At 44.9% G+C, this 23,519-nt stretch overlaps 1 protein-coding gene across 7 annotated transcripts in view; it reads left to right on the top strand.

The window, feature by feature from the left end:
• The window catches only part of LOC104928573 (nck-associated protein 5), a 115,778-nt gene that overhangs the window by 83,634 nt on the left and 8,625 nt on the right, over nt 1-23,519 (top strand). For all 7 annotated transcript variants that reach the window (XM_027291374.1, XM_027291376.1, XM_027291375.1 and 4 more), the window contains 11 exons: nt 833-923; nt 3,597-3,797; nt 5,816-5,884; nt 7,304-7,342; nt 7,436-7,555; nt 11,674-11,778; nt 12,658-12,846; nt 13,393-16,976; nt 17,455-17,560; nt 19,548-19,635; nt 22,587-22,910. In XM_027291374.1, coding sequence (XP_027147175.1) covers nt 833-923; nt 3,597-3,797; nt 5,816-5,884; nt 7,304-7,342; nt 7,436-7,555; nt 11,674-11,778; nt 12,658-12,846; nt 13,393-16,976; nt 17,455-17,560; nt 19,548-19,635; nt 22,587-22,910 — 4,916 coding nt within the window. The remainder of the gene's footprint in view (nt 1-832; nt 924-3,596; nt 3,798-5,815; nt 5,885-7,303; nt 7,343-7,435; nt 7,556-11,673; nt 11,779-12,657; nt 12,847-13,392; nt 16,977-17,454; nt 17,561-19,547; nt 19,636-22,586; nt 22,911-23,519) is intronic.

Here is a 23,519-nt window from a genome sequence, read left to right on the forward strand (position 1 = left end):
ACAAACAGTGAGTCAGTCAAGTCCTGTGTTTGCACATTTCTGCACTCGGTCTAGTCATGTGGACTCGACTGAACTGAGCAGAATTTGCGATTCAGTCCAAACAAACACGACTTATCCATCTTGTGTTTCTGGCGCTGGTTCAGTCCCATCCTCTTTTCATTTTCACTCGTGTGTGTGTGCATGCTGATGGGAAACAACTGAAGGATGCAATGATCCGTTTCAAACAACAAACAGTAAAAACAGCTTGAAAATCCCATTTCAGATGCTTACGGTGGTACCTTTGGGTCTACTGATGACATCATTTTGACCCGGTATAAGGTTGAGGTCTTGGTGCTCGCTGTCTCACAGTTGAGATTAAAAACAAGGCACGTTTGGACCTTGGCATCAGGGTTGCTACACCTTGGAGCAACATGCCCGAGGAACACTGGCTGCCAGAAACTGCTGCTGGCTAAATAGCAATGTGTTTCAGGAAACAATGTCCCTGTTCTAGATAATCCACCAGCTTTTGTTCCATTATCTGAGGACAAACCTCAACTTTAACCCAACGAGTCCTCCTGCTGTTTATCCACGGGAGGAAAGGAAGTTTCTCAAAGTCCAAGGTGATTTCTCTAAACGTCTAGTTTAGTCAGTCCATTCATTTTCCTCCTCTTATCTTGCATTCCGGCATCCGCAACATTTTAGATGCTGCACCAACACGCCGGTCCATCTCAAGCTCAATTTTACAGTCTGAGGATCAAAAAAGCAGCCGTTTTTCGCTTTACAAATAGTCGTAGACTCATTGATTAGTTGAAATCTCTGGGTAACTAAACGCGATGATGTTTTCTGTCTGCAGGATGGAAGAGACGGTGCGGTCGCTGCTGCAGAATCAAACCGTCGTGGAGCAGACCGCTGTGGACACGGTGGACATCATGAAGGCCTACAAGGTAAACTAAGATCCCACGAGGGTCCGACTCTTCCTGACAGCTCACAGATGACAACATGAGCCTCTCTCATGATATATAGTCACTATATATAGTGCCCCTGTATGGCAGTGACCATTCTGTAGGTATAGGTGTTTGTTTGTGTCTATTTTTTAGCTTCCACTGAACCAAGGTGAGAGCGCTCATCGCTGACCCCGTTACATAATCGAAATAGCTGCTGGGATTGAGCAGAGAGGCAGAAAAAATAAATAATACCACATATATCTGGAGCGAGGGGTCAGCTCCCGGGTCGTACTTCAAGATGTCTACACGGTGTTGCCTCAGCGTGTTTGTCATCGGTTGTTCCCGTCCGTGTCTGAGAGTCTTTTCTTTCACTTCATGTGTGATGCATTCATTTGTAGACTTTCCTCCACTGTCACTGGAAGCATGCGATAACTTGACCGTCCGTAAAGCAGCGACTGCAATATTGATTTTAATGTCAGCGATGCCTTCAGCGCTAATTGAGCAAGGACGCAATAAAAAAAGTCTTTATGAATTACTGCACGCCTTCATCACTGAGAATAAAAGACATCTGTGAACGATGAGTCTGAATAAAAGTGGCCAGAATAAAAAACGATCACTGTAAGATTAAATGTCAAACATGGATTATCAACCATGGCAACTGATATTCTGTGAGCTGTCCTGAGGTGCAGGAGCTTCATAATGAAAATATGACTTCTCTAGAATAAATAGTCAGTATGTAAATAATGTTATCTGTGCACGCGGAGTAATCCTCACCACAAACGGATTATGTGGAGGAGGCGCAGTGTGACAGAGGTGATGGAGCGTGGGTTCAATCCAACAAAATTCATATCACAGAGAAAATATGTGAAACTTCTGAGCAGCTTCTTGTTTCAGATTTACTTCTCTTAGTTTGTTTAGTGCTAATTATCAAATGTTGCTGAGTCATTATTAAATCTGTATAAAATGTTCCATAGTTTTTATGGAAGAACAAACAGAAATAGTCACATTATGTGTTTTTCTCAGCTGCTGTGTAACCTCCATTCCTTTGCAGCTGTACTCTGTATATTCAGCAGACAAACTCAATAACTTAAAGGGCAGTGTGAGGGACGGGTTCCTCCCTTCTCCCTCTCCACGCTCTCTCTGTGGAGATTATTACCGAGCCCTTTTTAACGCCTCCTGACGAGGAGGCTGCAGATTTCACAGGGCAAACAAAAGCAAACTGTGACTTTAAAGCATTGCCTCGAATACAATTGTCTGATGGAATCAAGCAAGATTGAAAACCTAATATATGTTTGGAGGAGATTGGATCGAGCTGAAAACAAAGTGCTGTGAAGGACTTTGTTTCCAGTTCCTATTAGGACGGAGAAGCTTTCGGACATATCGGAGATGAGCTGCAGCCATCCATTAGCATCTCTAACCACGGCTGTCTTCAGGTTTGACAAGGATCTGTCAAAGCTCAGCCGGGAATGAAAAATGTGACGTGTGCACACGGCGATGCATCACACTCATAACGACGTCTCTTCATTCACATGTCGCAGACGCAGCTATGAGGTCCAATAACAGCTGTAATAATAAAGATGAGAAAAGGCTACGTTCAGGATCAGCCTTGTACTTTTAATTAAAGCTTTCTCTGGTTCCCAAGCTCAGGGTCAGGATGCTTCAAAGGGCTCGTGAGATTAATCTCAGGGGTTGTGACATAATTTATGATTTATAATAAGAAAATTATTATTTGGCTGCTCAAATTAGATTAGATAACCCTTTCTCTGATGTTTTTGCTTCTTCTTGTTTGTTACTGGTCAGGTTTTCCTTTTCAGGTCTGAAACTTAGAGACTTGAACATGGTTTCAACTTCATTTCCAAAGCCAAACTCCAAGTTAATCTAAAATAATGAGCTGTTTTCTCTTGACCAGCTTTCCAGAAACAAATCTAAACAAATCAAACAACAAAATCTAAATTATTCTCAAATTTAAATCAAACTTTTGTTTATTTTCTAGTGAGATACTATAAAAATGTAAGGGATAAACTAACTTTACTAGTAATGTAACTGTTCAAAGATTTAATTTAAATGATGAGTTGACACTATATTATAAAATCATCAAACCATCATGCAGCTGTACGTCTCCAGACCTCTAACAGGTATTTAAATTTTGAGTTTTAGAGGAAAATATTATCATCTTGATTTTTTTAGATTATCCCAAAAAGATTCATTTTATTTGAATTAAAACAGAAAATCTTAAAAACAACTTTAAAATCATTAATTATCAGAGAAGAAGAAGAACGACGCGCCTTCCACAGATTTCTTAAAATGATGAATAATCTCACTGTGGTTTAGTGCGAGCCAGACAGTGACTAATTAGTAGCTAATTATTACTAGTAGTTAATTATCGCAGATGCCAGGAAGCCAAAAAAAGACAAGAGAAAAGCTGGCAGAGAGACTGAGAGATTATCAAAGACAAGAGAGACGAGGCGAGAGCCCTCAAGGTCAGCGCCGCTCTCTGAAACTAGTGAAACATGATGAGGGATCAGGGATGTTTCAGAGCTCTGTTGTCGAAGCTGCCTCCCGTCATGGCTTCAACATTTGTCATACCTCACTTTTCTTCCCATCTGCTCCAGTTTTTTCTTGCCAGTTTCCTCCTCCCTCCCTCTAACCCTCGTCTTGTTATCTCTGTGTCAGGATAAACTCTCAGAGGAAGTGCAGAAGCAGCACGATGGCCCAGAAGAGAACGGCTCCCCCCAGCAGCCGCAGCCAGCGACTCAAACGGAGCCAGACCCCGCCAGGCTGCAGCCGCCGCCGCCTCCGAATGCCGATCCTGATGAAGCAGAAGAGGACAAAGACAAAACCAAGCCCCTCATGGAGCGCCTCAAGGCCCTGGAGGTAACAGCGCTTTGTTTTGGTCTCCTTCTCTTCTCTGTTCTCCTTCATCTGCACCTCCATGCCACCTCCAGCTATCCTTTTGTGGCCAGCCTGTCTGCCAGTTGTCAGAGTCCTTGTTCAGTTGTGTCTGAGAGCATGACAGCTCATCAAATCCTTCTTTTTCGTTTGGAGAGCGAAGTCCTCCTGTGAGAGTCGGTGTCGGGGGCCTCGGGCTGTACTCCGGCTGTGGTTTGTTTTCCTCTGCGCTCGCTCGAGGGATTTGAGCTGCAGCTCGCCACGAGCCTCCGAGCAACAGCGAGCTGTGCTTTCTGTTTTGGACACACATCCTCTCAGATTTAATTAAATTTAGCTGCCGTCTCTGAGTGTGACATGCAGCCTTCCCCTCGTGATAATAAAGCAAATGTTGCTGGTATTCATGAAGCTTTATTCGAGCCTTCCACTGTGCACATAAAGAAAGAAGAAACAATTACACTCACTCACTGATAGAAAATAGTCCCTAATTACAGCGAAGCGGCACATAATTGCCTGTTGCTCCTCAGCTGTAACTTATCTCTCAGGTACTGGCAGGAAGTATGCTCCACCTGTCCTTGTGCTCCATCAGATGAAGCATGTTACCTCCACATTAAACGTCTTTATCAAAACTTATCTGGCGTTTTATTTCATTCTGCTGCGCCCGGTGATGGATGCACCGCCTGGCCGAAGCAGCAGAGGCGATACATCACCGCTCGCCGCATTGTGCATAAACTCCTCTGACACTAAGTAAGCACCGCCTGCCCGGCTCTTATTTCTCCAACTGATTCATTAAGTTGGCAGTCTGCGGTCTATAGCTGGAGCTCAAATGAATGCAGTCAAACGCACGCTGGCCATCGTGAAGTGATGAGAACATGAATGCTGGAATTACCCGCGCAGACGATCAGAGCTGCTTCGTGAAGTTAGAAATGTTTATGTGTGATGATTAATGAGTCACCATCGTGTGCTGCAATAATACTCAGAATGGATGAAATACAAAGTGAAAAGAGGCGTTCACCGAACTCTCTCCCCTCAACTAAGTGAAGCGTTTTAGCCTCTTTTAGCTCTTTGTTTTGGTGCTCCACCCTCACGTTAACTTCCAGCCAGTGACCAGAGCTGTAAGAGGAGTGAACGTTACACCACATTACATTTGTGTAAGTGGTTAGACTGGTGATGCAATGTCAGCGTTTCAGTAAATTGAAATGATTAAATAACCACGTCACCCCATGAACATCTTCCACTTCAAACATCGACTTTGTGCTCAGAGGAAAGTGTTACTGCGGTGAACGTCCAGACGACTTTGAGATTCTCGTTTCAGCGTTTTAAAGGCTCGTGTGTCGCTGAACAATAAAGCAGCGATAATAAAACTGACGTCAGTAACTAAATACAGCTGAAGTGCATCTTGTAACTTTGGCCCACAGAGTCAGATAACACTTCAGAGTTCCTGAGGGGGTAAAAAGCGTTTTACAAATCATGACAGGATATTTAGTTTTAATGAATTTTAAGAGATTCCTTTAATTCATTACATTTGCACCTGAAACCTTTGAGGCTTTAATTAGTCTGTGCTCCCTCTGCGGCGGCATAATTGGGATGTTTTGGGTTGTAATTATGTTTCCCATGTTTCCATCAAGGGATTTGTAGTTTCCACTAAAGGGCAGAGGGCGAGAGAAGCGAGGCCGACTGACAGCTCCTAATACGCTGCCTGCCTCTGACAAATTGGAAACTCCCAGAGATCAATAGGGCCCGGCCTCATCGCTTGGCAAGTGGGGAAGATATTCTTATTAGCCGTGAGCTTCGAGCGGCTAGCTGCCGGCCCAAAGTTCAGCATCATAACTTCCGTCCCCTTGACCTTTCTCTCCGTGCTGCTTTGTACATTTTTTATTGGCCTTCTCCGGTTCAGCGTTGACATATGACCTTTGCGGCTCGGCTTGATTGCTGCGTCCGTCGGCGTTGCATCAGATGTAAAGCGAAGTCACTGAACACGTCTGTCTGTGTTTGTTTGTTTGCAGGAGCAGAACTCGGCACTGGCCTCGGAGAACGAGAGCCAGAGGGAGCAGTACGAGCGCTGCCTGGACGAGGTGAGGGCCTGTTCATCTCCAAGTCACCTTGAAAAGTCCACATGACTGAGCACACCTGAGCAACGAAGCTGTGTGTCCGCCACGCTTTACCAAACATTCAAACACCAGATCACAGGAGGATGTAATCTGGTACCTCTGGACCTCAGTGTGATCTGAGCGAGGAGAATATTTGATCAAATACAGGGAAATTTATTTAGAGATTTAGATTTATGTCCATCAAACGTTATGGATATTTATCACCGGCCTTTGTGTACTGTGCTGTATGTTCTCCCACGGGTTGCAATTAGCTTGAATCAGATCTGGACTGAGGTTTGACATTAACGATTCATTTGTCACATTTATCTCTCTTTAATAAAAGAGGTTTGCTTGTTTAGCTGTGCTAAGCTAAAGCTTCAGTCTGATTTATGCACCAGACTTTCATGTTTTCATACTTTTCTGCATAATTAGGACTTTAATGTCAGAGAGGAGGTTTCATAATAAGCATTGGAGTTTAATAACCTGACGTGAACCGGTGTTGCTGGAGCTAATGCTTTACATAACAATGCGGCTTGTGTGCCCTCTGGTTATTTGTGAGAGCTCGATAAATGCCGTTCAGGGAGTCCACATGACGGGAATGAACCGGCTGCCTCTCGGCGGTGGCTGCTTGCTGAATCACTCCATGAGGGGAGGAGGCTGGGAAAGTATGTCCAGCAGGGACAACTTGCCCAATTTGTCCTGCAACCAAGAGGAGAGGAAGAAGAAGAGGTTGAATTCAGGCCTCGTCTCCTTTCTGCTTGCCCGCTCTCGTTAACATGGCGCCGCTCGGCTTTGTTGTGTTTACTTGTCAGCTATTTTCCTGTGAGGTCGACTTGTGTTGAAGGAGCGCTCGGTAATGATCCTGTGCCACTCTAACGAGTTCAGCGGGAAAGCCTAAAGTTGGCTTCGTGGCAGAAGGGATGATTATTTTCCATGTTGTGCCGGCTGCTCGTCCAGCTCATTTGTAGTTTAATTACTTGTGTCAACAGATCAAACTCTCACATTCTTGCCCGTCTCACTCGAGGCTGATCTGTAAGTTGCGGTTCCGGGCGCCCGGGGCTCATTTCACCATATTTACTCCGGTGTGTCCTCATTCAATAAAGCAGAGCGAGTGCACTCAGAGGAGCCGATGTGGCTTCACACGGTATTAATGAGCAATCAATGAGGAGTAATCGGAGCTGCTCCTCCACCGGCGCTGTGGTCTGAAGTGTGTTAGCCGCTGTGAGACCAGAAGCCCAGACGCCGCTCGCTTCTCCTGTCAATACCACTATTAGGAAGTGAGACATGTAAAAGACACACACACACACACACACCGGGAGAAACAGTGTGACTTTGTTCATCTTGTGCAGTGCAAAGGTGGCCTGTCCTTCAATGACGCCTTGTTTGTCTTTTCTCTCTTTAAAGGTTGCAAATCAAGTGGTGCAGGCGCTTCTCACCCAGAAGGTTTGTTTCCATCACATCTTCTGTTCTTCCATCCGTGATCTGTGCTTTTGTTTTCCTGACGTCCTCCTGTGCTGCTTCTTCTCGCTCCCACAGGATCTGAGAGAAGAGTGTCTGAAGCTGCGCACTCGAGTTTTCGACCTCGAGCAGCAGAATCGGGCGCTTAGCGTTTTGTTCCAGCAGCGGATCAAACCCGCCTCGGATCTGCTTCTCCAGGTATGCTCACACCTTTTCAGCCGGCAGGGAGATTCACTGTGGGGAAGAGAAAAACAGACAACAACACTAAAGATGCAGAAATAAGAATACATGCTGCTGTAGAGGCTAGTTTGAACTTTAATCATCCACTCAGCTAACAGCAGCATAATTCATCTATATCATGCAGCCACACTCGTGCTGTAAGACTCTGCAGCTCCTCCAGTAAACACGGCTGAGCTGCTGCTGCTTCTTCTCTTCATGCATTTGAAGTTGTTTTTCATTTGGTTTCTTATTAAACTGCTCTGAGGTCTCAGCTGCAGACAGGAGCTGCAAAGTAGACTGTAAATACTTTGATATGGAGTCCAGAAAAACTCTTTTTCCCTCCTCAGAAGCTGTTTTTTTTTTGTTTGTTTTGATGCAAACATAAAGGACGTGAAAGGCCTCGGAGCTCAGGCTTATTTTCCCACCTTTATCCATCACGTTAAACCTCTGCATTAAACTTCCTAAAACCATTTAGGAAGCTTAAAAAACACAAACATTCATGTAAATTCTCCCAGCAGCAGTCAGAGTCCTCGCTGGTGCAAACCTCCTGAATCAAAGAGAAATGTCTGCAGAGCTGCAGCTGTAACCTGCTGCATGAAGGACGACTTGTCTCCTTCATATCACATTAAAAAAAACACAACAAGGATTTTAACGAGCAGCCATCTCGTCTGTAACCATCAGTACTTATATTCTCCACAAACTCCACGTCCTCCCGTGTGAAGCAGCTGAAAATTGCCTCACTTCATCTTCGGAAAACACCAATTTACGGAAAAACGTCTGCGTGTGTGTTCCAGCTTGATTTCTTTTATTTTTTTCAGTGTAATTATGAGACCTGCCGCTGTATGCTTTACTCATCTCTTGTCAACAGTGATGCAGCATCGAGCACGGGGCGCTAAAGGTTCAGCTCAGGGAAGTGGGGTCTCACATAATTGTGCAAATTGCCACGGGACTCCTCGCTGTCGATATGAAAATCACAAACGCTCGTCAGTCCGTCCAGACGGGGAAGAGGAGGAGGAGGAGAGGATGAAAGGAGAGGAGGCAAGCAAGGGTAGATAAGAAGGGAAGGACGAAAATGGAGAAAGATGAGATAGCACGGGCGCCGAGACGAGGAGGAGAGGAAGAAAAAAGGGCAAAATAAGAAATGGTAGATAAATGGAGTGACTCTGGGATTGTGGAGAAGCTCTCAGTCAGTCTGAAGCTACTTGGAGCGCTGTTATTGGACAGGCAGGGACATTGTCAAGTGAAACTGCAATATAAAAGGCCTGAAGAGGGATATTGATGACAGCAGGACGGGGACAGAGAGGTGTAATCTAGCTGGAGATGAGACAAACGGCTCACATTATTTTTACCTGTGGCACGTGCAAACGTTTGAAAAACGATTTGATAACGTCATTTTTTTCACCATCAGTAAGCGTAAGAATTAAACGCACCGTGACCCGGCTGCTCCCGATGCTCGATGCCTCCATTATGAGTTCTCCAGTCACGCGTGGGAGAGCTGTATTATCCAACTTTTAGTAGTTTACTTTCTGATTCATTAAATCTGTCTAAACGTTGACATTTTACTGTCCATAAAATAAATGAGAGAAGACAAGCAATGTCTAAAAAATGTTAAACAGACACATCTGAGCAGCTGAAGTGGTGCAGCAGCAGTTTTCAGACATCTTCTGCCTCTCAGGTCTTCATGATGGAGGTTGTGAGGTTCATGCAGCCTGAAAAAAAAAGGACCTGCAGACACTATCTTCATTCTCCAACTGAAGAAATAATGTTAATTTTATGTGTATTGAACCTGTAGTCGGGTCAGTCTCTCTCATTACACATTAACAATAAAGAGGTTGCACAGAATAAAATTATCTGTTTTTTTTTTTAACTTCATTTATGCCTCTGCACTTTCCAGACCAGCAATTTCTGAAACCACCCGAGCAGAATTTCTTATGAAAATATGAAAATAACAAGCGAGCGTGTTCATTTCTTTTCTCTGTCTCTGTGGATCCTCGAGCAGAATATGAGTGTACTATTTCCCGTCCATCTCTGGACCATTTGGTTATCAGTAATTAAACATCGTGTAGTTCCCAGTGGGCGTCTTGAGTTTCTCCGATAAAGAACCAGAATCCTCCTTCTTAATGGTGATTTCTCCGGACATCAATCTTCAACACGTTGAATTGGTTCCAAAAGTGCCACATTTTCATTTTTTTTAGAAAACCTGGTTGCAAGATGAGGAATAATAACTTCAGTGCATCCCTATCCACTTATGCCGCTTATCGAATGTGACAGGCGAGCGGCAGTCGAGTCGCCCATTACCGGGACAAATGCTGGGTGTTTTCCTGAGAAGACGTCAGGAAGGACACAGCATGAACGCCTCGACCTCATTACCGCTCGTGCAGTCGAACCTGTGCTGCTGCTGCTGCTGCGGCAATCAGCTCAAAGTTTCTGTGCAGCGATGCCACTTCTCAGGAAGAGAGGTGGATTCATTTCTGTTGCATAATTTTCTCGGTGTGGTTTTAGCAAGCCTTTGATGCAAGGATAAGACTGTCCGCCTACCTGTTGTGTGTTCAACCGCTGAGTTTTTGACAGCAGCTGCCGATACTGATGTATTTGTTTGGGAGCCGCTGATCGCTGCTATTCTGGCTCCGATATTCATTATCTTGAAATACGACTGCTGTCAAACCAAAAAAACAACAGCAGGAAGATTTTTCTTCAGCGTGACACACGAAACTTTGCACATCTTGCGTGCATTAACGGCCATTTCATCATTTCGACTTTGCTCTCGGCCTTGAACCTCAAAAAGATCAAGATGAATACCGTACCGCGGCCTCGTCATCTACCGTTTCCTTGGACTATCTTCCGCCCACCACCGCGACCCTGTGACACTATTGACTGAATGCTTGATGAGGATGCTGAGGAGGTGAAATCCTGCACCCTGCGATAAGATCAGAGCCTCCCATGACACCTCAGCCACTCCCTGTCCCATGTGGACAGCAGAGGAGGAGGCCCGGCATCAGACCGATTCCAGTTTCATGACTTTGAAAGTGGTCGCCTGAGTCCAAACTAGTAAAACTAAAATGGCATTGATCCAGCTTAATAAAGTGTTTTTGGGTTAAACAGATTAAATCTAACCAGTGCAGAGATGCAGAACCTCTTTTATTTTATAATCCTCAGAATAGTAAAGAATACTTTTCATTATCTGAAAAAGCTTTGAGAGAGGCCATCGATCTGTTTCCATGGCACCATTACCACCTCGTCACTGCAGGTGAAAAGCCGGTCTCTGAAAGCGTATTCACTAATACAAAAAGAAGCTTTCCCTTTGGATGTTTTTCTTTTTTTTCTGGCTGGAAGTTGAAGAGGAAGAAAAAACGTGGGATGGTTTGTGTTTTGGCCACAGGCGATGCGACGCAGGTTGTTTATTCTTAAAAGACAAAAGCGCTGAAGTTCTGGTATCATTAGGAGCTGCACAAAAAGTCAATACACACTGTCAGCAAAGAGTTTTATGCAATGCAGTAAAAGCAGCTCTTGTTTTTAAAATGTTTATGGAAGCTTTTATTTTTAAACCTCAGAAGGTGACTTTCAGAACACGCAGTCTTCTTGATTTTTCTGCTGCGTCTCAACGGTACAAACATGCGTATCCTCCCCGAGTGAGAGTTCGGCAGCCGGAGATCAAGTGTTCAGTTCCAGTTTAAGTTCATTTGAGCGCGGGGAACTGAGTTTAATTAAGTTCAGAGATTAATACTGGAAATGTATTTTGGTTTTGTGTCTCCTCTGAAGCACAAGAGTTAAATAACAGAGGAGACCACGGACTGGAATATGAATTTTAAAAAATCAAAGGAATCCCTCACTCCCTGATGCAATTACTTCCTATTCATGTTGGGTTTTTTCTGGACGGTGACATTAATGACTTTGAGCGGGGAGGAATCAGGACTCTGCATGTAAGGCCAGTGAAATATTCACACATCCTCAACGCAAACTGTCGGACCTTTTGAGATGCTGTTTGTTTATTTCTGTAAAGTGTGTATTCATGAACTTTGAAGGGGAAGAAAAAGTCTGATTTTAGTTTTTTAGAATCCCAAAATTGACTCTGCCCGTGTCCTCTCTTTGCCTTTCAGAAGCTCCACTCTCGGATCATGGATTTATCTGCGGCAGATTTGCTTCTGGAGCCGGAGAGAAGCAAGGCCTTCCTGCTTTCCAGGAATACAGACTCTCCCTCCAATGTAAGCTTAATAAGAAACATGCAGAAAGGCAATGTATTTCATATGAATCGGCCAGGTACCCCACCTCCCCCTTCAAGAAATCATTACAAGATATTAAAATACAGATCTAACTATCTAAAGCTGTGACCCCTCCTCTGCTCTCAGCAGGAAGAGCTGGCAGTATCACTCGGCACTAAGAGGAATAAATCCTTGTCATATTACCAGAAAGCCATCGATTGAGACTCTCCGTCAGTAAAAATGACTCCATAGGACACTGTGGTACATTAGTCATCTTATGTATTATGCATTAAGGCCTGAAAATGAGTTTGCTCCATTCTTACCCTTTACCCCTCTGAGAATGCCACCGGATAAACTCTAATGTGTGCTTTGAGAGCAGAAGAAGAGAAGAAAATGAAATAATAATGGCTGAGTTGTGAATTATAAATCATCCTGTTATCTTAATGCGCCACATCTCCTTATAAAAAAGGGTTGGTTAGGTGATACACTCCAGTGGCACTTATGAGATTAGTGAAATACAAACTGTACAATAAGATTTTAAACTATATTTAATGTTCACGTCTCTGCAGATGCTGGAGTTGGAGAAACATCTGCTGTGCTGTGATGACTGCACATGAAAATTTGATTGATCATTTTAAAATTAAGTTTGAAAAGCGCAGAACGTTCCCAGAATATTTGATTGGCCTGTCAAGTCGTTGTTAAATATCCTTCATCACAGAATTAACAGTAGGATAGCAATTAGATATGCAATACTACCCAACAACAAACACCTCAAATATTCTGATGCATCGTCCCAAGTAAATCTACATATCTAGGCGATATATGAGATTAGAAGAAGAAAGCCATACATGACCGTATACATGTCTCCTTTCTGTCCCGCAGGAGGTTCAGTTGAATGGAAAGGCAGGTCTCCCTGTGGCCAAGTGTCTGAGCCAGCTGAGTCTCACAGTGCCAGCTCCTGTCTACCCACGCAGCAGCTGCAGCAGTAGTGAGTTGTCGCTGTCAAGTGCATGCAGTGAATTCTCCAGCGGTTCGTACACCTGGAATGATGGACGCTCCTGTGAGAAAATGGTAAGTCGCCTTGCTTTATAATTCTACAAAAAGTGGTACAGGGGCTCGTCAAGATCCCCGTTAAAGATGTAGTCCTTCATTTGAGACCTTAATTAATCCCTCATCTTACTAAGAGTGCATTGATTCCGACTCCCTTAAGATACCAGAACTCAGGTGACCCTAATGACTCTCGTTCACATTGGACCTCAGGTGGCCTTAACGAGTGTCGTTCACATCAGCCTCAGGTGGCCTTAACGCCTCGGACAACGATCCCACATACAGTAGCGTTAGATTAGGGTTAGCACTAAAGAAGCCTCTTGGATGAGGGGTCCAGGTCCAGTTGTCCCAGATTTAACCCTTCTCGAAGAAAGATGACCTGGATGACTGAGACTGTTCACAGATGCCCCTTGAGATAATTGATGATGAATGGTGCACCTACATGACTCAAGACCCATAAAATGAACTTATTGAATTGTATTGTATTGTATAGAATTGAATGAATGTTTTAAGATGATGATGATGTTTAATTTCTGTGAGGTTGACCCTTTCTTTCTTTTTGCTCCGTAGTCATCTCTAACCTGGGAGAAGAGGCTGAGTTTGGGTTCGTCGGCCCCCAGTAATATCTGCGCCGCCCTGGAGGAGCAGCAGCCCACAAGGCGCAAGGAGAGCCACATACTGGAAGGACTGAGAAAGCTTCAGAGAAGGAAACACAGGAGCTCCTCTGCCTCTTTCAAGGTCTCCAAGTCAGGCGATAAAGACTGCATGAACTCCAATGAGGGCATCTACTCCCTGGGTATCAAGAGTAGCAGTAAAGGGGTGTCCAAGCCTACCCATGTGGGTAGAAATTTAGCTGTTGGCAGCAGGAAGTTCTCGTATGATTCGGATGATGCTGATGATGAGTTGGCACATTCCCGTCGTGGAGATAACATCCCCACCAAGGACAGCTGGTTTTACTGTAAGAGGCTTTCGCACAGCATCTCAGACAGTTTGTGTAGCTGGGAGGGGATACAGGACAGTGGAGGTGGAGGTGACGGTAGCTCAGGTGCCACGGCTGTGAAACACCCTTCTGGTTATGACTCTAAAGAGCGTCCTGAGAAACTTATGAGTTTCATAAACAGTTTTCTCCCTGAGGGAGGGCGGACATCAGCTTTTACTAAACCATCTATGCTGCACTTCAACCCTTCTGATCCAGAAGGTCCTAATCACCTCTCCGATGTGGACGATCCAGAGGAACTCAACTCTGAGTCCAGTGACATGCGAACGTCCTTTAGCCAGCCACCAGAGCGAGCAGAGAGGGACTCCAAGAGACTGTCAAGAGACGCTGCTAAGCTGATCACCCAACAGTGGTTGCGAAGAGATCAGGGACGCACCCAGTCTGCAGATGGGAGGCCCAGGCCTTTCAGCCTAATTAAGGAGCCCAAAGTGGCCAAATGTACTCAGTCTGAGGAGAGCATTTTGGCCATATTTGATGCAGAAGGAGAGCCTATTGAACTTTGTACGGGTGCAGGGTCTCGAAATGACATTCAAGGTAGTAAGGTAGTTTCCGATTACACAGAACTGGTGCCCCAAGAGAGGCCAACAAGGCAAAAATCAGGAAATGCAAGAAACTACAGTGTTCTTGAATCTCCAGAGAAGTTATCCGAGCATCAAATTAGGTCTAGCAAAACGAGCAATAGCAGGGAAGGCAGTGCAGAGAGGCTGTCAATGCAGTTGACACCACAGAGGAAACTAATTAAACCACCGAGCAGCCGATCTAATAAACGCCTTTCCATCCCTCCCATGAACGATCCTGCAGGTCCAAAGTCCAGTGGTTCAAAGATACCCGGTCGTAACAAACCTTCAGGATCCCCTCTGAGAACGTCCAAGGACTCCATCAATGAACCATCTAACAATGGAAACTCAGGACCCTCTGTTCAGGAGAAATCCCCCTCGTCTCCTACAGTCAAAATATCCAGGTTCATCAAGACACCGGGAACCTGTTCGCAGAGCCCAAAGGCAGTAAACTCCAAGATCTCCAGCAGGGTTGAATGGAATAAGGGCTCCTCCTCCAGTTCCCCACACCTCCCAAGGAGGCACCTGGAGTATGCTGACAATGGCGAACAGCCAACCAGAGACAAACACTGTGAAACCAGCAAAAATAAACTCAGGTCCCCTTCTCCTCCCCCTCCGCCTGGCCGCACCACCTCCTTACTGATAAGACCAAATTACGAAGGGTCGCCTCAAGCACATAAAACATGGGTGGCTCAACCATCCACACCAACCACTGTGAGGGGCCCTCCCCCAAGTTACCACACCTCAGTTTTACCAAATATGCAAACTACGCTACCCATCAAGGATAAAGACTGTTTAGAATTGGATGCAGGCTACGGGACTGCACTTGCACCTCAGAAACTGGTCGACAAAGCCAGTCAGCACCTTCAAAAGTCCCCTGCCACAACTCAGACACCTACTAAAGGCACTTCCAAGAGGATGGCCACAAAAGACTACCTCCCTTCTGCAAACTCAGGGTGTGCTCCAGAAACTGAAAATGCACCTAAAAGCTCAAAGAATGTCCCTCCTCCGTACAGTGCCCTCAGAGGGTCCTCATTTGCAAGTAAAAGAGGATCAGGCCATGAAAATGTCCACCACATAGTGCAGAAGACCTCTATTAGTTTACCTATAACACTTCAGGACCCGCCTCAAGGTAAAACCGAACCACAAAGTGGCAAATCTCTAGTCAGCCCACCCAGCTCAGTCACGATTTCCCCAGAAAAAGGCTCAAGGACTCGCATCCCAATGGGGTTTAAAGCATTTTTAAAATCTCCCCCTAGCCATAAAAATAGTCCCTCTATACCAGGCAAGCAAGAGAAAGATCATATCAACTCAGTCTCCAAGGAGACTGTGACTTCAAATGCTTCCACTCAGTGTGACAGCTTGCAGCCAGCGTGCATTGATCCACCACCCAATACGTCCATTACAGAGGGGAAAGGTGAGGTACAGTGTAGGTTACTGGAAAAGGAAGTAAACGCTGCTGTGTTACCAGAGGAGGGGGATGTTTGTGACAAAGGGAAAAGGAATAGTCAACTTTTCTCTAGATCCATATCTGTTACTACCAAGCCTCATCTAAAGCCGGCCTTGGGGATGAATGGAGCCAAAGCCCGGAGCCAGAGTTTCAGCACCAACTACATCGAGAAACCCAACATCAATGCTCTAGACGGGCCGGGAAAAATCCGAACTCAGATCATCACCAACTCAAGTGAAAGGGGGAACTCATTGTCGAGGCAAAGTTCCTTGGAGGTTCCCAGTGTTGGGTTAGCTGAGAGTCCTGTCCATTCCCCCAGGACGAGGCTTAGCTACTACGCAGGCATGACAGGGTCGAATAGTCACAACATCGTCCCTGATCGGACTTCTAAATCCGGCTCCAAAGGTGAAGGGTCACAGGCCACAGTGAAGGGGGAGACGGTCACCTCACCTTCTCAAAAAGAGGTGCGCAGCTTACCCATCAGTGACAGGATCGGTTTGAACATCCTTAAGCCAGCAAAAGTTGCCTCCCATCCGCAGTTTCAGCCTCCGTCCTCTTGCGTCTACAGTTCAGAAAACCTGCTGCGAGAGACAGCAGGCACAGCAACCACCCCGAACGAACCAGACTTCAGCAGGGATGTCAAAACCCAGACAGATTCCCCAAACAAAGCCCCAGACATGGAGGAGAAAAAGATCAGCCCAACAGTCTGCACCATCGAAGAGAAAGTTATGATGGGGATCGAACAGAACTTGCAGAAATGTCAAGAACAGGAGAAGGTCGCTGCCAACGAGGCCAAACAGAAAACCGGCCCCTCTCTGGCAAACTGGTTCGGCCTCCGTAAGAGCAAACTTCCAGCTCTGAGCGGTGGTAAGAAAGCAGACTCCCCCAAGGGAAAAGAGGAGAAAAAAGAACTGAAGATCGGATCTGTGCTCGGAGGCAAACAGGTGAAGTCCGACAAGAAGAAGGATAAGAAGAAAAATGATAGCCAGCAGAAAGACAGTCAGGAGGCGCAGAATCTGTCTGAGGTGAACAACAAGCTGAGCTCCATCATGGACCACTGCAACAACCAGATGGGTCAGATTGCCAGCCAGATCCATTGTACGACAGCGTTTATCGGCAAAGATCAGTTCGTGAAAGAGCTTCTTGGAAGGTGGGTGAAGCAACATCTTGATTGTCAACAATGAATTGTGTTTAATTGATCCGACGCTGATTACGTCCTGTCACCAAGCTGTCTCTGATTCGTCTTTCTATCAAATTAATTTGCACTAAAACAAATTGGTTGTTCTATTAAATAAAACATGAGCCATCACTGCAGGAAACTGATAAATAAACAGCAGCTGTCTGTTTTGAGTTATGACTCCGCTCCAGTGAGCATAAGCACTTCTTGGACCGACATCCAGACACATAGTCAGCACACTCAAGGTAAAGTATCTTTAAACCAGCAAAGATCCGTATACACTTCATTGATTTGCCACTTCAAATCACAGCTGACAGATTTTTTATCCAGAGTAACTTCAAACAATCACACTTCATAGAGGTCTGATGGCATGTGCAATGGGTCAGTGCAATTTATCAGTTCCAGCTCGGCACACAGACATAAATACAGATCAAATCTTGTTTCCTCACAGGACTGCTGTGAAGGGCAACTCGGTGGTTGCGTCGCCGCCTGGGATCTCGACGCCCAAGAAACACGGCGAAATGAAGGGAGATATGGAGATCTGTCCTGATACTGCTGTAAGTGAGCAAACACGCCACCGTAATAGACTTTCTTTCTTACATCGAGTGTCAGGCTCTGTTTGTTTGGACAGGTTTTCACACTCGTACAGCACATGTGCATGTTCACAAACACATCCCAGATCACCGCTGCCTCTTCAGCATCACATCCCCCGAAGGCACGCTATCGATTCACATCGTGTTCTGACTCAGCCTACAATCCATCGCCTACTTTTTCATTATCTACCCAGGCCCATGTTGTTGTTGTTTTTTCCACAAGGCTGAAGGTTTCAAAACTATATCTCACACAGCGAGACAGCCATCAGGCATGGATGCATGTAATACAAACTTAAATTATGCTTCTCTCAGCCGCCGCCGTTCTTTGTAAGCAAAAGGGCTAAAAAATTATGACCTTGCAGATTTATTCTTTATTATCTGTCAGTCAAAAGACGGAGAAGAAATGATGGAGGGTTTCAGCCGAGTGCCTGAGAGAGCCGGGCTGAATGGAGGAAGAGCGTTACAAAAAGAGAGTCTCACTGCATAATGTAGGAAATTTAATCCACATGATGTGGAATTTTGATAACATGGAGGAGCTCCTTATCGCTGGCACTCAATTTGACAAAGGGGCCATTTAATACCATCCTCCAGGCTTTCTCTCTATCTTCTCCCCACGGAAATACAACAAAAGAGGGACAATTTATGACCTACAAGCTCCTGCTCTTGAACCAACCCCCAAACCACTTTCTTTTTTTTTAAATAACCAAATTAAAGTGAAGCAGGAAAGTATTTTAATGCTGTGCTTCTCTTTGAACAAAACTTTGAATGTATTTCACAATGCCAGAAGCTTGTCTTTTCATCAGGGAGTTTGAAAATATGTAAATCTGTAGGCACAATAACCAAACTTTTCAACTTTTCTTCTACAAATTGCCTCAAGCTTTACGGTTATATGTTAGACAATGTGACACTTGAGCAATATTACATGAGAGGGTGTGCTTTAACGTCATTATTGGCACAACAGTCAGGTAAGTAAACATCACTGAAGTGCCAATAATGACAGAAAGCACATCCTCGAATGTAATATATGAACTTCAGTAATATACAATCAAAAGATTCTTGTTTTGAGGCAGTTTGCTCTCAAAATAAACTTTTTTTGCTCGCCGTTTCTGTTCTGATCTTAGTTTCCATGGAGATATATGAGCTCTGACCAATACCTGGAAAACAATCAGTCATGGCAGTAGACCTTTATATGTAATGAACCCAGTTTACTACTCCAGCGAGTAGTCCGAGCCTTAGTAACTTTCGAGAGGTTGTGCAGTTTCCCAAACTGAATAAATACCACACATATAAACTTCTTTGTTTGTCTTGCAGTGACTGCTGAAAAAGATTTATCTCCTCAGCCCGTAAACTTAATTTTTAAGCCTACTCAGCTCAACTCACTTGATGGAGGATGTGATCCAAACATTTCCAGTAACTCCACAGCATTGTAAAGTCCAAAAGTCAAAGATCACAACATGTTTTTATTTAATGAAATATTCAGCTTCTGGCCAGACTAGTCAACTTTTGGTTTTAAAAAACAACATTTTCTCTGAGGTCTGAAACAAACAAGGCACACACCTGTATTAACGAGCTGCACACCTGTATTAACGAGCTGCACACCTGTATTAACAAGCTGCACACCTGTATTAACGAGCTGCACACCTGTATTCACGAGCTGCACACCAGTATTAACGAGCTGCACACCTGTATTAATGAGCTGCACACCAGTATTAACGATCTGCACACCCGTATTAACGAGCTGCACACCCGTATTAACGAGCTGCACACCTGTATTAACGAGCTGCACACACCAGTATTTAACGAATAAATGTCTAGTTGACCAATCAGATTGCTTGGTTGGAACTACTTGTTGTATAATCTCCTTTCAAACATTCCTTAACTGTATTTTGTGGTATATGTTATGTATTTATATTTTAGCTGTTTTTTCACCGGCTGTTTGTGAACGTTGTAGACTCTTCTAATGACTCAGAAGATCAACCTGAGGGCTGAAAACGAGGAGGGACGCATCGCTGGTACAACTTGTCAAGACCACATGATAGGTAAGTTAAAAAGAACAAAAACCTCGTGAGTAAATTGAAATGAATATTCTCCTCTGCTGCGTTCACAATGCCAAAAGTTCATGTTGTCTGTTTTACGCCGCTGAGTTTCACATTTGCGAGTGTTTACCTCAGCCCATACGTTTCTTTTTTACAAAGAGCTGTCACTAAACATCACGAATGAACCGGTGCAGCAGAGCATTAACACATTTTACAGTTTGGATTTCCTGATGTGATTGACAACTCAATTCCTTCTCCTCACTTGCCGTTACTGTGGGGAAATAGCAGCGGCTGCAAACAGCATGTTGACAGTCTAGTCAAGCGTTTGATGCGCGACAGTGTGATATTTTACGAAGCCTGAGCAGCTAAGGAAGTGAACAAGCAGACGCATCAAACAGTTTATGAGACGGGATGATGGTTGTCATCATCGCAGTGTGACAAACCTACATTGTATGTAATTTAACATGAGGAAGCAGAGAGGAACTGTGGAAATAGTACATGTGATTTCAAAGGCAGTAAAGACTCATCACTTCTTTTTCATTTAACTTAGGGCCACACCTGTTTGAATAAGTCTTATTTATTCATTCCTTTAGTAGTTTCTTTGCATCTTCTTCGGCATCTCGTCAACAGAAATTGCTAGGGCAATCGCTTATTCTTGCTTGCAGATCACAGATCTTATGTTTATCGTCAATCTGATGCACGCCGACGAGCGTCACCCTTTGGCTCGCCTTCAAGACGCCACGCTCCAACATCGCTTGGCTTTTTGGGGAATACCAAAATCTTGAGTAGGTTACTTTGACCTGAAGAGTTTTCCAGTCCAAGCATTGGTGAAGAAATGGTTTCATCGTGTTTATTAGATGTTCACGTACTCAGTTTTGATCAGGACAGGGCAGGTCATGTTGGTTTGTAAAAGTTTGTTGTACTTTTTGTGATTGATGTCGACTTGTTGGTCGTGAAGAATTTAAATAGACTCAGTTCTTAAAAATGAATAAACTGGATGTTTTGGTAGTGACGAGCGTTGGTGGTGATAATCTCGACAGTTTGAAAAGAGCTCACGATGGCCAAAAATAAAACAGCTAATTGTTTTTCTGTATTCTGATTAACACGCTGCCTTTTCTTTAATATTCTGCCAGCTAAGCACATCCAGACAGTCTGAATTAAATATTTCATGAAGCTCATTGTTTCCTCGGCGCTGCTTTAATGTCACGTTTCTCCAAAGTGCACCCTTCACCAACAAACACATCCATCATAGAAACGGTTCACAGCTGGCCGGTTTATGACGCGAGCAGCTCGAGTTATGAATGTGGACTCTGAAGTTCACTCCACAGCGGTCAGTTTGTTGCATATTAGAAGAACTTCCCTCGAGGCTGTATATTTTTTTCTGTGTAAAAGGACGATAAATAACACCTCGACCGGCCCATAGCACCGAACGACCTTAATATATCTGCAAGGGTTTGATGGCATTGTTGATCAATACCAATGATTCAGCAATTACTTCAGCGGGTGCTGATGTGTTTGGCTTTCAACAGTTACTCTCCAGCCTCCACATTTTGGATCTTTACTCTCATAACGGAGGATATTCGTCTCTATTGTGTCTTTTTCATCTGATTGCTGACACAGGAATATCTCCAAGATGAGGTTACGCTTGTTAGTGATGGCTCTTTCTTTTCCCTTTGACACCTCCTCATTGCATAAAGTCTGTTCCGCACCATGGAGGTATAAAAAAAACACCTACCCCCCTAAACACCCTGGAGGTTGTATACAGAAGTGATAGGGAGCTCATGAAAAACTAGATTATGTCCAGTTGTTGTTGCCTCTGGGTGGAATTACTGTGGACCTTGTTATGGTTTGGTTATAGAGGGTATTTTGAACTGCCAGGCGGCTTGGCATTCAATTATACAGCTGTGTAATCTATAGCTCTGTGCACCTTTCTCTAACTTGCACACACAAATAAGTATTCATGTGTGTTTTTTAAGCTTGGATCAGAGATCACAGCAGATTTGGATCCAAGTAAAGGGCTCACGATGCTTGGACTCATGGACCCAATGGACTAATTTTCACAGCTTCTGTATGCATACTTTGGTGTTGGTGGATGCAAAAACAAGAACACTGGTCTTGAGTTCTTCCTTAAATGCCCTTATTTGTGAATTTATTGACATTCGGAGGGAAATGCTGCGTTCCTTTAATGCATTACTAATGACAGCCAGAGAAAAAGCCGTCCAAAGAGAACATGGATCAATAGTTTTAGTTTCAGACCCCGAGAGTAAATGTTCTCGGGATTAAGCTGATGCTAAAAGAGTGCCCCACACCCTCCAAACACACTTGTTTGAAGCTCAACTGTGTTTCGAGCAGATAGCTCATGAGCGGATCGTGTTTGTGCTCCCGCGTCCCGTCGAGACGAGGCTACGCAGTCGAGAAGCAGAGAGCCTGTTGATATCGATCCATCTCCACAGCACAGGAAAATAAAACACAGGCCAGAGTTTTCATTTACAAATATTTTTCAGAGGGTTTTTCGTCTCGGAGGGCAGCAGGAGAAGATGTGAAATAATCAGCTGAAGTTTGCAAAATGACAAAGTTGCAAAGCTTGCATAACGATGTAACTGTTGGCCGTTAACGTTCACAGTTACAGGGACCTGTTCCATCTGTTCAGGCCTGAGTCAAACTGTGGCTTTGCAAACGCCGTCCATCTGTTGCTACTCGCAGTCATCTCTCCTCATTACAACCCAGCATGCACTCTGTCCTCTGGGCTGTGGCTCGATTGTTTTGCTCAGATGAATTCTCAAACATCACGATAATGTTTGTCTTCTCTCTCTTTGTGTTACTGAACCTGCCGCAGACGCCCTCTTTACTCACAGTCCTTTCCCGTGCATGTGAATCCTCCTTTCGCCTCCTCCGCTGTTGTTCCCTGCTTCTCCCAGACGTCACACCTCCTCCTCCTCTCCCTGTCACTCTAGGCTCCGGCTGTCAGATGCGAACCCTGGACAGCGGGATCGGCACTTTCCCTCTCCCCGACTCCGTCACCCGGGCCGGTGGTCGCCACATCCCTAAATCTGAATCCAGCCCCGACAGGGTGACCGCCGGCTCCTCGGAGCTCAGTCGGGAGACTTCCTCTTCTCACCCAGAACCCTCACGACCTGATGTGAAAGTGCCTTCCCTCCCTAAAACCCGCCTGCATGCCCCGACCAGCATGGGTCACTCCCTGTCCGACCCCAGCGTGACCTGCAGCAGCAACAACGCACAGGACACCCAGAGCCGGCTGCCCAAGCTAGCAACGACAGGTGAGAAACTTTCTAACTTTCTTATTTTACTTGTTGGCCTCATTCAAGGCCAACAAGTAAAATAAATGGAAACGTGTCCGTAAAAGCTGCTATCATCACGCACAACGACAGAGTCAGTTTGTTTTACCTTTCAGCAGGTGAGTGAAACATCGCTCGAGGCCTCCAGAAGAGTCGACAGGAACAAGTCCGGTTCTGTTTATTAGACTGATTAAAAGCTTGTTTGTTCAGCTAATTCTCGAGTTAATGCATCAACGCTGACATGCGGTGCTCGGCTGAGATGACAAAGGGAGTCCATGTGTCCTTATAGAAACTCTGACGTGCCCGGAGGGGAAACTAAAGCGCGCCAACGCAGCAGTAGATCATAAAAAAAAGACAGAAAGGTGACGTGTGGGATGCAATCAGCCACACGGGGATGATTTCTGCTTACAGAGGCAGCGCTTTCACCGTGCATCTTCATCACGTAGAATGACAGAAAGGGAGCGACGTCTGTCGCACTGAGGGAGAAGGTGAAATGACTTTCATGATCTGGATGCAGATTTCGTCCAAAAAGCAGGAGACAGTTAAACTGGCGTCTGTCCGAGGCAGCGATAATAAAGCAGCCAGCTGAGA

Source organism: Larimichthys crocea, chromosome XIX (genome assembly GCF_000972845.2).
Source record: "Larimichthys crocea isolate SSNF chromosome XIX, L_crocea_2.0, whole genome shotgun sequence".
NCBI classification, from domain to species: Eukaryota; Metazoa; Chordata; class Actinopteri; family Sciaenidae; genus Larimichthys; species Larimichthys crocea.